The sequence below is a fragment of the Helicoverpa armigera genome, chromosome 2 (genome assembly GCF_030705265.1).
Source record: "Helicoverpa armigera isolate CAAS_96S chromosome 2, ASM3070526v1, whole genome shotgun sequence".
NCBI lineage: Eukaryota > Metazoa > Arthropoda > Insecta > Lepidoptera > Noctuidae > Helicoverpa > Helicoverpa armigera.
In genome coordinates, this window is record NC_087121.1 from 215,781 (window position 1) to 231,776 (window position 15,996).

Genomic DNA, 15,996 nt, shown 5'->3' on the forward strand with positions numbered 1-15,996 from the left:
AAGCAAAACTTACGTATTAGACATTTAAGTAAATTTTCAGTTAGGATTTCATTATAATCATCACACTGTTTACATCAAATTGTAGTTATTTTCTGCCAAGTTAGCATTCATAATTTGGAATGACTTTTTGTTGCTTAACAAAAAGTACATAATCGCAACAGAGATAAAAAGCTAAGAACAATAGCTTTCTTTCAGCAGTGTTTAACATTTAATGGTTATAATGAAGTGATAAAAACGAATAAAGTAGACAGTACTTAGGTAAGTTGTCCTGTAGTCTGTAGTGCAACTACAATGAATATTGCATAAGATTCATTAGTCAGGGCCGGTGACATCTGCTGATCTACCTCGCTCTGTGCTGAGCGTGATCACTTCTGTCTCCAGCGTCTGATGGTTTAATTACGACCGTGATATTTATTGATTTCTTATTTAAGTGCTTGATAAATGGAGAAAAAAAAAAGATTATAAACCTAGAAAAGCAAAATTAAACTATGCGATTAGAAATTGCTCTGTAATGATCGTAAAGGACAGTCGCGGCCCGACAAACTGTTTTGCGTACATGGAGTTGAGTAGCGAATCTGTTTACGATTAAAACTAGGTATGTATTTTCTATTCTCGCTGTTGAACATATGAAAAGCTGTATAAAAATATGTGAAAGACAACGCAGACGCGTAGTGCTCGATTTACGAAACCAGTCTAGATTTAAACTGAAAAGAAATCGGGCGGTGTAGAGGTAATGGTTGCGACACACTACAGCGCAACACAATGCCTGTGACGACACGCTCCGCCGGGCCTCAATGCACCTGCTCTCAATACTTTTTGTACCTTATCGCAAGGACGCAGAGTTCATAGTCCCGTGTTTTTGTTACGCTATTGCAATGCATTCCTGCGGTAATAGTGCAATTTTCAAATAATATAATTGAGGTCAATGCACTCGGCTCGATTAAATTATTCGCTGTTATATCCAGTGATTGTTTTATTGGGTGTCTGACATTTCCGTAGCAAATAGTAACATCAACAGGACATGGGATGCCCCAGCCACGACTGTGTCACTGTAAGATAGCTGGGTAATGTAATTACATAAGTACATTCAATCATCCAATGTTTAGCTAAATTACTGCATTTAATTCCTATGTAAAAATAAACATAGTAGCCGGCGCAATAGACGTACTTTACATTATTGTAAACTAAACTATTTCTTAAACAATACGTACAATATATTTTCTGCTTCAATGAACATACTTCGTTACGGTATTTTCCCTGCATTAGCAGTACCTAGTATATCTTTCGTTTTGTAACATGTTGCGTGAATCATAGGAGTGTTATCCACTGATGCGTATCATACTCGTCACTATGTTCGTGCACAAAACTGTGCATTACATCCATATCATTGGTTTTTTTTTGCATCATCAGTATTTAAAATTTAGCTTAATAAAATAGCTCTAGTCAAACAATGATGATGATGATGATAATGTCCTCCTAGCCGATAATCGGCTACGGCGGCTGATCTCATGTAAGGAGATTAGCCAACTGCGCAGGACATATTATAGTGCACAAGCATTTTCGCAGACACAGGTGCACTCACTATTCCTTTACTCTCATAGCCCGATGGGACGGCAATCCGACACGACCGGAGAGAGATCAGGCGCAGGACCGACATTTACGTGCTCTCCGATGCACGGGTGAATCAATCACCAACTTCCAGGCTCCGGGCTGCTTTGTGAAAGTCTTCTAAAACCCACAAAGCGATTTCGGCCCGACTCGGAAATCGAACCCGAGACCACGTGCTCGGCAGCCGCACTTGCGACAGCTAGACCAACGAGGCAGTCGAACAATGAATAGGTATGTAGCTCGATAAACAGTAACCATTGCTCACCAGAATTCTCTTAACACATATTATGTATTATGAGCTATTATTTGCATTCCTCCGCAGTGTGGACGAGGCTTTATGAATGCTGTACAATGGTGGTCTGTGCACCTCAAACAAAACGTGGATACCGCACGGCGCCTCGTCACCCGCAGACACAACATACTGTACCACAATATACTATATGTGTACGTACATACATATCCATGTAGTGCACTGTTGTTAATAGTACTTAGCTAAAACGAATTGTGCCGAGGTTCAATTTCCATAGCTCGTATGGCGACACTACTAGGTATGTAATTACGGGGCACAAGATTGGCTAGAATAGAACATTCTTCATTTTTTTCAACTTGTTTATAATACTTTTTCATTTTTCATTGAAGGTTGAAACTCTCCTACATTACGAGAAGATGAGCACTATCTAACCTATAGGGTTGATATCGATTATAACACACCTAGGTTTACTTCAGTGTTACTAGCATCCGAGATAAAGTATAAAATGACGTTTGTCAGTATAAGGAATGCTCCTACTCGCAATACCGTAATGGCTAGCACGTAATAACGGTACACTATTCTATTTGGTAAGTGCTAATGTAATCATACGTCATGCTGTATCTATCTGTGCACGTATTTAGGTAGGTGTACAGTAAACGGAGCAGCATTCTTCTGTGTAACAAGAAACTGTAAATATGAGCCGAACAGTTAGGAGTATGTGTCCTTTACGATCACATATTGTCAGTATGAGCTAAGAGCTTGGTTTCGCTTATCAGCACGCCATACTATAAATTGGTGTTTATGCTGCAGTCGGTAATCGCGGCGTTTCCGAGTGAACACAATTTCACACGGCCACACAATGCGCATAATTAAATCGCCAGTCAAGCGCATCGCCGACACACTTTGTAGTTTTGTGCGCCTTTTCAAGATTTTTCACGTTTGATGACTGAGCCGAATGAAAGTGGGACACAATCATAATCCTAAAGAGGTTTGGTTTCCTCGGGTTACCTTCCTGAGACATGGATGTATCTAGCAGTTTGACCTCAATCCTTTAGGTTGTGAAAAGGGGATTTATTTACCTAGATTCAGAAATTGTCGTCTGGCCACTACTTATCATCCCACTAGGCATTAGAAAAGTTTGTATAAAGGTTTGTATCCTTCTTGTAGATAGCTGAGCCGTGGGCAAGTCCCAGTTTTATCCACTAAGAGAAGCCTGCTGCCAATTCATGAGGAAAAAATAACAAGCATATAAGGGAATTTTGATGGCCGCCCATTTCCGTACAAGAAGGACTGGCAACTTATTTGGAGATTTTGATTGACTTCTATTTTTGAACCTGTTTGAAAAGTCCCAATATTGGGAGATAGGTGATCACGCGGTACTCACCAGCAATGATGTCGGCGAGGCCGTTCCGTGGCGTGTACTTGGGCAGCCACTGCAGGATGGGCAGGCGGCGCATGAGCGTCTTGGTGGAGCAGCATGCGCGCGCGCGCCTCGCCGCGTCGCGCCGCCACCCTGAGCCTCGCTCCGCGCCTTCCTTGTGTGGTAGCGACCCGTTGTATGTGCCATTTGTGTCTGACAAATAAATAAATTGGTAAACATACTGTCTTCAACTGCTAAAAGGGAAAGAATACGGCCGACAGCCTCAAGTACAGTGACCTGCAGAGTTCTATGGACGCACATACACGAACCACTCGAGCAGTTGCAACTGAATCGGGCGGTCGACAGCTTGAAGCTGTCGCCCCTGACTGCTTCAGCGGTCCGTGTATTGCCGACCTAAAGAATGTTAACATGCTGCAGAAGAATACTCTTGTTCTTGTCCAAGTTCTTTGTTAGTTCGACTTAACGCACCCTTACAGGGAGGTATTAAAGAATCTGTCAAATCCATTCATATTATACTAATAACACCGTACAGTAACCGTATAGTAAGCATGTTGGGCTCATAGGCGCAGCGTGCTAAAGAAATGGCTAAGTGCGAAGTGTCTAAGGTGACCATGCTTTCCTTTAACTCAAGTTTGTTTTAATTTTATTCTACTTCTTATGTTTCAAGAGTAATCTAAAAGATCGGTGTTTTTTTTTTATAGAATATCGATGACAATAAATTATTAATTTATTAAAATTGTTTGTTATCTATTCTGAGATAATACGCATTGCATCTTCTGCGGATAATGTTCATGATGTTACATGATTACAGCGCTGACAGCAGGGGTGCGGGGAAGCCCGTCGCCAGTGACACCCGCTGCCCACGCGGGTGTCACGTGTCATATTCCGACATTATTCACAAGTCACGGCGACCACCGCCGATACATCTTGTAAACCTATACTATACCATATTAGATGGATTCTATAATGAATGGATCTGTTACTTGATGCGTATTTGTTTACTTATACACTATGTACCTATGTAGGCGATGGTAGGTGATGCTGTGATGTTCAGTGACCTCTGCGCAATTTGCAAAATTCAGGTCAAATGTTGTACTTCATAGTTCACACCGAAATACCTATGATGATAAATCTTTATTGTATTAGGAAATAAAAATAAAATATATTAACTTGAACACTAGATTCCAATTTCTAGGCACAACAAAGTTTGAAGAAAGTTATAAAAATTCTTGTATTGTCAGATGGTCATGGTCACCCCAGAATTGTTAAAACTTCGGTTAAATTAGATAAGCAACGTAACAGTTAGGCGAAGGTCAGGGTCGAGATAGTCAGCGGATGTCGTAACTATGTACCTAAACAGCTAACTGTCACAGTTACTGTTATGCTTTAACTGGGATTACTGATCACATTAAAGTAATCAGTAAATGTTACTGTTAATGAGTAATTGTTACCTAATAACATTAAAAATTATCTAGACACACGGCAGTGTGTCCGCCAAGTTCGAGCAAAAAAGGCGACACACCGGCCGTGGGTTATATTACACGAACCATTTCGGGCCAAATTCGACCCCCTGTAACTCAAAATCTATTTTATTTACGCATATCAAATTTCTAGTATCTGTTGAGACCCCCTCACTTATCTAATATACAAAATTTCATTAATATACCTATTGTAGGTCTTGAGATATTGACGTAAGAAAATCGCTATTTTTACTATACACTGATTCACTGATTCACTGATTCACTGATTCACTGACTCACTCATCAAAAACCTAGACCACTTCCAATGGTCGTATTGACTTGAAATTTGGCATGGAGGGAGGTCTTTATGTCAAGGTAAAGGGAAAAATCTGAAAATGGCCAAGTGTGAGTCGGTTTCAAAATAATGAAGGTGTTTTATACCCGGTGTAAATTTATACCCCTAAGGAACTAAAACGAACTAAATTTATCTATATTTATATAATTTATCTTCGAATGGTACAAAGGTTTGTATTTAGTCAAAGCAAAGTAAAAATCTGAAAACGGCCAAGTGTGAATCACTTTCGAAAATAACGAATGTGTAACTTTGATCCACGAACATAATATATGATAACATGTCATGTCAGTCAGTTGGTAAATCTAGTCATAGTTAATCTAGTTCATTTCTTTGTAAGAAACATAGAGCATATCAAAAAATCTAAAATATAGTATAAATGAGACATTTCTTTAACTAACTTCATCATAAGAAAAAAATAAAATAAACAACCTTACAAAAATAAATGAAATCCCACCCAAAACAAAAATGTGAAAGACTGCCAAGTTCGATAATATGGGAATGCTTCGCCTATAAAAGAAGTGAGATCTGAATAAGTACCAAGTTCCATACACATACCTCAGTTAAAAATAGTTACTTTTTAATGATGATTACTTGGCAAGTTTTAATAGAAAATTAAATACTTGATTCATTGCGTTTAGTAGGTTTATAACAAGGTGTATGAAAACTTGCCAAGTAACATCATTAAAAAGTAACTATTTTTAACTGAGGTATGTGTATGGAACTTGGTACTTATTCAGATCTCACTTCTTTTATAGGCGAAGCATTCCCATATTATCGAACTTGGCAGTCTTTCACATTTTTGTTTTGGGTTAAAATTTTCTTCTAGTTAATAGGGAGCTCTCAAGGAACCGTAAGAGCATATAACGTTACAATGAAATCAAAAGAGTTACAAATAAAACTTGTTTTTCGTAATTCTATTAAAATAACTTGTCTCTAGTTAATTTTTTGCTGTTAGATAAATAGGAAACAAAACTCATTATAAATGAAAAAAAAAGCTTCTTATCATAATGAATTTAGTAAACAATTTATATCTTAATTGAGTCATTATAACAATACTACTGTTTTACCTACATCGAAGTTTTATAAGCATGTTGTGGTTATCGTGTTAATAGTTAGGTTTATTTCCGTGACGACACACGGACACCCATGTGGGTCTGAAATCGATCCTTATTCCGTACTGTTATGGCAGGGACCTAAAGTCAGCAAATACCTGATGCGAACCAATAAATCTAGCAATACACACCAGATATATGAAATGCCACTGAAGATAAAATTAGGCAGCATAAAGATCTCTTATGTTAAGTAGTTAGTAATCAAAGCACTTGGACTAGTTGGACAGCTGTGCAAACAATAAAACATTGTCACACTGAAATCCTACACTTTTGACAACAGTCATGAATTGATTCAGCTGAATATCTTTAATAGATTTTGGTGTTACCTACTTCCGTGATACATACTTTCAATTTATTTTCGAAATTGAATACATTTTTCAAGAGATATTTATAAAATGATAAATTGTAGGTATATACCGCCGTAGGTAGGTACTACAGTATGACAGGCTTGAAGGGAATGCTAGATGTACAGTTGTTACGTCATAGTACAGCGCACTGATTTTACAATAAGTGCTATCATAGTTAGGGTTGCCACCTTTTTTTTTGGCAGATAAAGTGCATTGGTAATAATAGGTAAGAAAAAAAAAGTACACAGAATAAAAATAAAGTACAATTTATTTTTATTTATTATTTTGTTTAAAAACATATTTTTTATTGCTTTTTGCGATTTTTATCAAATGAGTATCTCTACTGAACAATTGTGACAATGACAATAACACTGTCATTTTAGACTATTAAAAAAGAGTAGGTATTTTCGTGTACTTTATTATTTTCATAAAGTATAAAGTACAATTACTTGAAATAAAGTACAATACTTTATAATAAAGTACGGGTGGCAACCCTAAATCATAGTTGTCTAGCACTTATTGTTAATAAGTTTTCTTTTTTCTAAGGCAGATTTCAGCAAACTTGATATTTCATTAGAAGTTACTGGTAGTCTTGTAACACTTCACGCACGAGCACGACTCGTGCCGAAATGTTCCGCCGCCAGCAGTTACATTGTATAACGTGATATGAACCAGAAAATAAATCAACTAAGTTTTTATACATAAGTTACGTACAAACCCTAACCGCTTATTAGATACAAATTGATTGGCTTTTCTTAGAAATGAGTCTGTTACTGTTACTGTTACAGCCTTTTTATCGGCCCACTGCTGGGCACAGGCCTCCTCTCACATGGAGAAGGATTGAGCATTAATCACCACGCTTGCTCAATGCGGGTTGGCGATTTCAGACTTAATAGTCCAGGTTTCCTCAAGATGTCATCCTTCACCTTTATATCAGCCGTTGGTGTCTAAGATATACTTAGAAAGTACATACAAATTTAGAAAAGTTGCATTGGTACTTGTCTGACCTGGAATCGAACCCACACCCTCATACTCGAGAGGTTGGTTCTTTACCCACTAGGCCACCACGACTTGAAATGAGTCTGTAAGTGAGGCTTATGGTGTAGTGTTACAAAAACCCTGTCATTACTTTATCTAATGGTTAATAATTTTCTTTGCTTTGTTGTTCAGGTCAGCTCGCGTGTTTCCACGAAACCTATCACGAACACTGCATGAAGATCATGTAACTATGCACTCGAATGCTACTGTATATGTTTGTATGGTGTAGGTATGTGCTTGCTTGCGCTAAAAGTATGGTGTGTGCATCAAATGTGCTAGAGTGATGTTATGGATGTTTCCACGAGCCGTCAATGCCGAGTATTGTGAAGCAGCACAATAGACATGTGCTTGACTCACGGGTGATCGCTGCAGACCAGTTCTAACTAAAACACGCTCTATCAGATTTAGCGGGTTTCAAGTAATTCTATTGCGACTCGATTTTTCATAGTTTTTCATTAACACAAATTATAGGTATTGTGACATTCTAATTAAATATTATTTTATTTATTTATTTATTTTATTGCTATTCGATTGCAATATTATATATGGTAACTGCAAAGTTCACAGAAGCCTAATTGAGGTGCAAATAAAATGCTTATACATAATCATTGAACATAATAATTGTATACATGAAATTCCGAAGAACTGTTTAGCGTATCAATATGTACCTAAACTCTTACATATTCGAATTAATAATTTATCACATTTATGTAGAACTAATAATTATTCCATCAGCTGCAGACGGTTTGACTAGTTTGTAGTGGTCGGTCCTGTGGAAAATTTATATCGGCCGATGTAGGCTAGCGCTGTTTGGACTTTCTCAATAAACACCTATTATTTGTAAAGTGTCACGCTTTCTATAAATCGACAGTCAGGTGTTTACTTTAACGTCCTTTGACAACGATTTAACTGTTCTAAGGTGACGTATTACGCAAAACAATGTTGTGTCCATTATTTCGCTTGCGATTAACCCCAAATGTTTTTAGTGGAAATAAACGATTCATCTTTACTGTTTAAAGTCTAATTAAGTGACCGTTTAGCACCGTTTGAATACAAATAGATATTCTTATAATGAACGTCTGACAGTAATGAGCTAATCGCAGTGATCACGAAGTGCCGCGGCTCGTGACCAACCTGCTTTGAATTAAATACAAGTGTCTTTTGTGGAGAGCAGATTGTTTGACTAGTATTACAATAGTTAGCAACAATAGCGCTACCGGTACTGAGGCTTATTGTTGTGTAATGCGTCGCCAATTTTGTTTTAGGCGTTTGTCGGCCTAAAGTCGTACGCGAGACTCATGGCGCGTGGCACGGGATTGAGCGACGAGCGATTTTCCAATAGGTTACCTACTGTATTTTTTATTGTATGATAAAAAGCTTATTTAAAGTAGTTTATTTAATTATTTAAAAAGGCAGTAAGGATTGATATTTCAGATAATGTTCGAGATAACTCTCATTTAGGTAATAAATCGGGGAATTAAATTAATCGGAACAATATTCAGTCATTCCAATTATTTCAGTTGCCTGTAGATTGTAGGTAAGTAAAAACAAAAACTATGAATTAAATTCATTATCATTAGTGAGCAAGGGTCGGGTCGCGACCTTGTTTTGACTGAATAAGTTTTTTCATTATTTCGTTTCAGATAAGTGTTTTAATTAATGCGAAGTTAGATTGATAACTCTGTAGATTTCCACAATGTGATCATGATCATTATCGTACAAGTAGTTAGAAAGGTCATGTTCAATTATTTTGTGTTTAGGAAAACATTGGTTGGGGGTGAGACAGGTCAACGGATTTTTCTATTACAGAAACAGGATGTCAAATAGAGTGTTATTCCCCGATTATCATTTACTTTAAATAGCATCACGAGCATAACCACAAGAGTCGCTTGATTACTCGGCATATAGCTGGTTAAATGTTTTTATAGGTACCCAATGTAATAAACTATATAATAGTGTTTTATAACTTCTTATAATCTAGACATCGTTAAAAGTAAATCTAAGTTCTAGATGTGATGCTACACCAACACGATCATAATATTTTACTTTACGATACGAGCTTATTTTGTTTGTTTTTTTTTGCCATTTAATTAGTAGGTTCGGCTTCTAGATCTGGCTAAGCTTATTACTGGAACAAAATTTTTCTTGCAATACTTTTAGGAATATAAAAATTAAGAAAACATATGATTTTTTTCTCACAATGAAATACTCTATTTTCTCCGACTTTAGGTGGTGTTACGCACGATCGGTGTCGGCGCGCGCGCAGCCGGATGTTTCATACTATTGTCAACACGGCTTTGTTCAGCGGTACAATACAGTTGGGAGTTATTGGGTTTGCGCAAATGTGAGGGAATGGAAGGGTGACTCTTTTGAAACTGCATGCGGTCTACTTAGCACTACTTACAAAGCAAAATCCTTGAAATGCATTGTTTGAGCGTCACGGAGATTCAGCATTGAATATGGTTAACAAGCCAATTAAATTCGCGCACTGTGAGAAATGCTCCATTTAACGCGCCAGTAATAATAAAATAAAACGCAGAAAGAGAAATAATACGCATTTTATAACGCGTAACAATTTCGAAAAGCGAACGTTTACTAATTGTAGATTAGTCACCCCCTTTACAATCACAGCTAAACATTGTAGAAGGTATGTAGTAAATAGTGAGCGTCCTAGTTTCCACGCTTACATCTCGTGCGTCGCTAGAAATAACTTAAGTAATTGAGTTGTCTGCATGCTCTCGTCCCGGGAGATCGCCTGATGCACTTAACGGAAGTTATCACAAACAGCGATAGACTTGCTTCATGTTACTTCACTATCGTAATTAAAAAGAAACGCTTTCAAATAAATAATACTCAATATATGTTAAGCTTCCTTATAGCCTTATTTTTGTTTTTGACGTTCGAAAGGTGCTGATTTATCAGCCTAATTTGAATAAAGGTTTTGAGTTTGAGTTTGGGAATTGTACAATTTTACATATTGCAAGGATTAGAATATTCTTTTCATCCCACCATCTCGGAAAGAGTAGTTTTACTCTTTGATATCTGAGCGCAAAAGCCGTTTTTATCCTCTAGAGCGGCAAAGTGATTTGAATTTAGAACATCGTGTGCAATACTCCATTTGTGACAATCTTGATAAGACTTTTCAAACAAATACATAAGTATTAAACAAATAAAATACTGCTTAAAATAATTATTCAATTAATTAAGTTATTTCTATTATTGTTTTACATAGATTTTTAACCTAGTTTCATTTTTAAACTGAGTTTTCAAGTAAATGAATTTTAATAGGTACATCTTTTTAATTTGACACTCATATGTGCGCGCCATTTTGTTTTTTGCATTTAGTAATTTCCTCGATGAGGTGGGATGAAAAGTTACGTGTTGCACTCGAGTGCAAAGATTTTTCACCTTGTGCTCTTTTGATTCCCTCGCTATCGCTCAGGATTCTAATTATTGAAACACTCGCTACGCTCGTGTTTCAATTTTAGAATCCTTCGCTTGCTCGGTTATCAAAATTGAGCCCGCGGTTAAAAAGCAACTTTGCACTCTTGTATAACAAATAACTATTATTATACACCATGACGACAAAACAATACAGGATAATAAGTAAAGAAAAAAAGAGATAACACTCTTATAGCTGTATCGTTAATCAACGATGAAAAATTGCATGTTTTAATGAATAACATAAGCTTCTTATTATCATAAAACTTCATGGCATGAATCTAATAAAATGTCCAACTAATGAAGAATCTAAAGGAATTTACATTATAGCGTCGTTCAGTTACGACAAGGAAGTCGAGTTTTTATCAATATTTATACGCTAACACTGATTGTTATAGAGGTAACGCAACACCTCTATACAGTTACTGACTGACCTGAGTTAACACCTCCACTAAACCTATTGAACTATTAAGTCGTTGCTAATGAGACAATCTTTAAGATAGTTTTGGGGATGGAAGTGATTTGAAGACAAGTTTTGCCTTTTAAAATTAATGTGGTTTAAAGACTGCCAAGCGAATCCTGAATCCGTTAATTTGTGTTTTTAAAACCAGGATAATAATAGCAGTGTTTACGCTGTTTGAAAAAACCCATTTTTTTCGTCCTGTGTGCAATTATTATTCATCATTTGAATTCAATGTCATAACTGTCCCAAGTTGAATTGACAAAAAATATTTATAGTCATACGTTATTCTTTAACAATGCAATTAGGATTCAGAGCACACCTCGTGTCTGACCTCTATGTCTGTATTAGTGAATATATTTCGTGTAGGTATTATTAAACTTAATTTTGGGTGGTCCGTCATAATTCTTGAGGTTTTTAACCTCAATAAGTTTTTATCTGAAGTTATCTTACAACTCACTTTTAATTATCATTGCCTTACAAATAACGAAGCAGTATGATAAAAATAAAACAAAACTATACGTGGAAACTTACGAACAATCGAACCTTTTAAATGGGCATTAATTAAGCATAGCGTATGTAAATATCAGTAGCTACATTACAATGAATTGAGTCCACCTTTCCCGTCCCTACATTCCGATGAGCTAAATAAAAACAAACGACGCTAATAGAATGCACGAGGTGCGTCTTTAGAAGTTTTCCACTAATGAGTGGCGGCCGGGACGCATGCGCACTGCCGCCACTACAAACCTGACCTACGCGACATTAACATAACGAAAGTTTTTCTCCTTGAGAAACTTCGCGACATGTATGAGAGGCAGCGAAAAGCAATAATAGTCATTTTGTTAAAGGTAGCTGAACTCGAATTTTATGTTATTGTTTAGGTACCTATTATTGGTAAAAAACACGAAAATAAAACGACGTGATATTAAATTAACTCGGCCATCGAAAAATAAATTATAAATGTAGTAAAGCTATTTTTAACATAACGAAGGTAAGTGATAAACCCAATATGATGCAGTATTAAAAAAAAACTAATTGGTTTGACTTTAAAAATAAGGTTCAAACACTCATCAACCTTCAAGTATTAAGTGCTACATATTTCAAGCAAGGAGTTAGACATTTATGTTCACTTAATTATTTAATCATCACAGTCAATTCTCCGCAACAGTGTAACTCGCCTCCGCTTATGTCTTGGAGTCGCTTGCATCGCGGCAGCTTGTGGCGGCTAATAGACGATGCCAGAGCGCATGCGCGGAGAAATTCGCGCCACAACGCGCTCCGACAGCTTTCTATGTTAAGCGAAGGGAACGCACTGCGCTTGCAAAGCTTAACCTTCGTGTTTAATTGCTTGAACACAATATTAACTTGTACCTAGCTCTGTTATGCACGTGGAAACCAGCGCTGTTTACATTTCTGACAAGTTCAATTAAGAATTTCTTCTAATTACTTACTGGATTGCTGTTGATTCGGCATTCCGTTAGCTTTTGGGATACAAAAAAGAAGGTACAGGTATTCAAATTAAGAACTATAAATATAGTTCTATATTGTCTGCACACTTTTTACCCATCCTGCAAACCACAGACATTATTGCACCTAATAATTGACCACAGCTAGAAACCATAAGGAAAGAAACTTATCTTATTTCTTCATCGATTCTTAGAAATAATAGTTGTTAACATTTTATTATAACACTAACCACGAACATATGATTGATACAGACCATCTATTTATAACATTAGTTGGCGCAGTTAAGCTTATGAAATTATCTATTTTAAGATTTGTATGAGTTCACTGAATTGACTTTTCCTTATAAATGTATTTGTCTCCGGAAAAAAATCAAATTAAATTAAGTAATTATTGTGTCATAAATCGTAGGTGTCTTAATGGCTCGTACTCTTTTCGTGACATGTGGGAAATTTTAGGACTATATTATGTGAAGTAGAAGTGTTGATAAAGAATTGGTCCAGTTGAGCTTTTGAGCTCATCTCCCTTTCTCTCCCCGAAAGATATTTCTACAACCTATGCACATCTCCTGCATAGCTTGGTAATGGCAATACTTTAATTGCCTTGTTGTGCATCAGACTGCCACATGAGCAAACACTGTCTGCGTCACACTGCACCGCTGACTGCACAGTGCACAGGTCACATCTGATTAGGTAACTATATTGTCATTAGCCTGCACTGTGTCATTTTGTTTTGACTTCACATTGCTTAGGTAACCTGTCTACATATCAGCCTGCCTTGCTATGAGGAAACTATTGTTTTACTGTAGAAGGATGTTCTAGGCGTTTATATATTAAGGGATATAGCAACGCATATTTTTATGCATTTAGGTATGTATGTATTTAGCAGTAAAACATTTGGTGTCAATATGTGAATAATGGTAAATGAATGATATCACCGGTATTTGAAGTGAGAATTAAAGAGTTTTTTTAGTTTCTAAAAATACACCGTTCTTCTAATAAGATAAACAGTATCTTAGAATTATTCATAGATCTTGAACTTTTCGCTTGACTGGTATAAAAAAGTTCTCACTGAATATTTAGCGAATCAAAGTCAAGATGTTAAAGCAATTAGCCATGACGAGGCTTCGGTATGTGGGATAATCCATTTTGCAGATTTCTTGTGCTCTCTATGATTGTAAGAACATCATAAAAAAGTTTAATTGTTCTACAAGAGATTTCCGTTTGTTTTGTAACTATGGCTAAATGGTTCATTTATATTAATGCTTCTGTTCATCATCCTCCGAGCCTTTTCCCAATCATGTTGGGGTCGGCTTCCAGTCTAACCTGATTCAGCTGAGTACCAGTGCTTTACAAGGAGCGACTGCCTATCTGACCTCCTCAACCTAGTTGCCCGGGCAACCCGATACCCCTTGGTTAGACTGGTGTCAGACTTACTGGCTTCTGACTACCCGTAACGACTGCCAAGGATGTTCAATGACAGCCGGGACCTACAGTTTAACGTGCCATCCGAAACACAGTCAATGGTGTCTAAGATATACTTAGAAAGTACATACAAACTTAGAAAAGTTGCATTGGTACTTGCCTGACCTGGAATCGAACCCGCGCCCTCATACTCGAGAGGTTGGTCCTTTACCCACTAGGCCACCACGACTTTTTATATTAATGCTTCTGTTATGAAACAATTATATATAATATTCTGTACCTAATAACGAAGTAATGTGTTCTTATTATCAAAAATTGTTACAGAAAGCATAGCATATTAAACATATTTGTGGTGTTTATGTATTTTCTGGGAAATGGATAAATTCGCAGTTCCTGTTATTTTCCGGTGACATTCACAGTGTGAATTCGAAATCTAATTGTTTTTTGATATTCACTTGTAATTCTTCTAGTTAGTCAGATGATTGTATTACCTTACTCTTTTTATTATTACTCATTAAGCTGATTTGAGCTTTTTAAAACTTTTGTCAGGCTTTTTACAACAACAGACTTAACCACTTAACGGTTCAATGAATTTTAGTTGCAAAGTGTTCACTTTCAGCATTGTTTTTTAACTGTTGATATAGCCTCGTTTAAAAAGGATATTACTATCCTAGACATGGTGAATGGATCTAGACCGCTATTACCAGTTCAGGCCAGTGAGTCCGGCAGCCCAGCAGGATCTCTCGCCATGTCACGGCCGCATGACAACACTTACCGCCATCTTTCACGGATCAATTGTTACACACACACACGCGTAGCCACGTGTCTCTGTGTGCGGCTTGTTGGTAAATTTCCCATCATTTTGTGAGGGGGATCACTGATGCAAAATGTAGGTATATAAGAATAGCCACAGCATAGGATGTCATTGTCCTCGTTTCCGATGTTGTTTTTGGTGTTATCAGGGCAATTACAAGTGATATATCTCTCAGAGGGCATAGCAAAGTCGTGTTTGTTGAGTTCGAACTATTGGTAGTTAAAAAAGAGCGACAGAGGCAAGAAAGTGTACCTATTTATTAATTAAAGTCATCTCTACTTCACAAAGAATTATTTCGGTTGTCTGAGAGTAACTAGAAGTTAGATGGTCAGAATAACTGATATTTAACTTGTCGGAAGGCACTACCTCTAGCTATCTTAATACAGTAGATCCCCACATTACACCCCTTTAGTATTAGGCATATCCTCCTTTGATACTCGAGAGCCTGAGTTATTGTTTTATGGTATGGTAGCCATGGGACAGAAGTGGCTAGCATTGTGGCGGAAAGCCGTAATATTGTAACTACTACACAAACATGGGCTCGGGGTTGGTCTTGGCTTCTATTGCCTTGCTAACACTTGTTTATTATTGATCTCCGAACGATTTGTTTGTACTGAGAACTTATGTCATTAGACGGGACTGGATCCAATTCTAATGTGTATATAATTATAAAAAGTTGAACATATGCTATGCTATAGCTATGATATAAGATGGTCTACTTAAGCACGCAAGAGCTTTTAAATAATAATTACAGAAGTCTGAGGTGCGTCACAAATGCTCACAATATAATTTGACTGAACACAATACTATGTATAGGATAATTAGAACATAAACCTCAA

At 36.8% G+C, this 15,996-nt stretch overlaps 1 protein-coding gene across 1 annotated transcript in view; it reads right to left on the reverse strand.

The window, feature by feature from the left end:
* Nucleotides 1–15,996, reverse strand: part of LOC110378470 (sodium-independent sulfate anion transporter) — a 58,445-nt gene that overhangs the window by 8,988 nt on the left and 33,461 nt on the right. Inside the window, exon 3 of the mRNA XM_021337745.3 lies at nucleotides 3,243–3,431. Coding sequence (XP_021193420.3) covers nucleotides 3,243–3,431 — 189 coding nt within the window. The remainder of the gene's footprint in view (nucleotides 1–3,242; nucleotides 3,432–15,996) is intronic.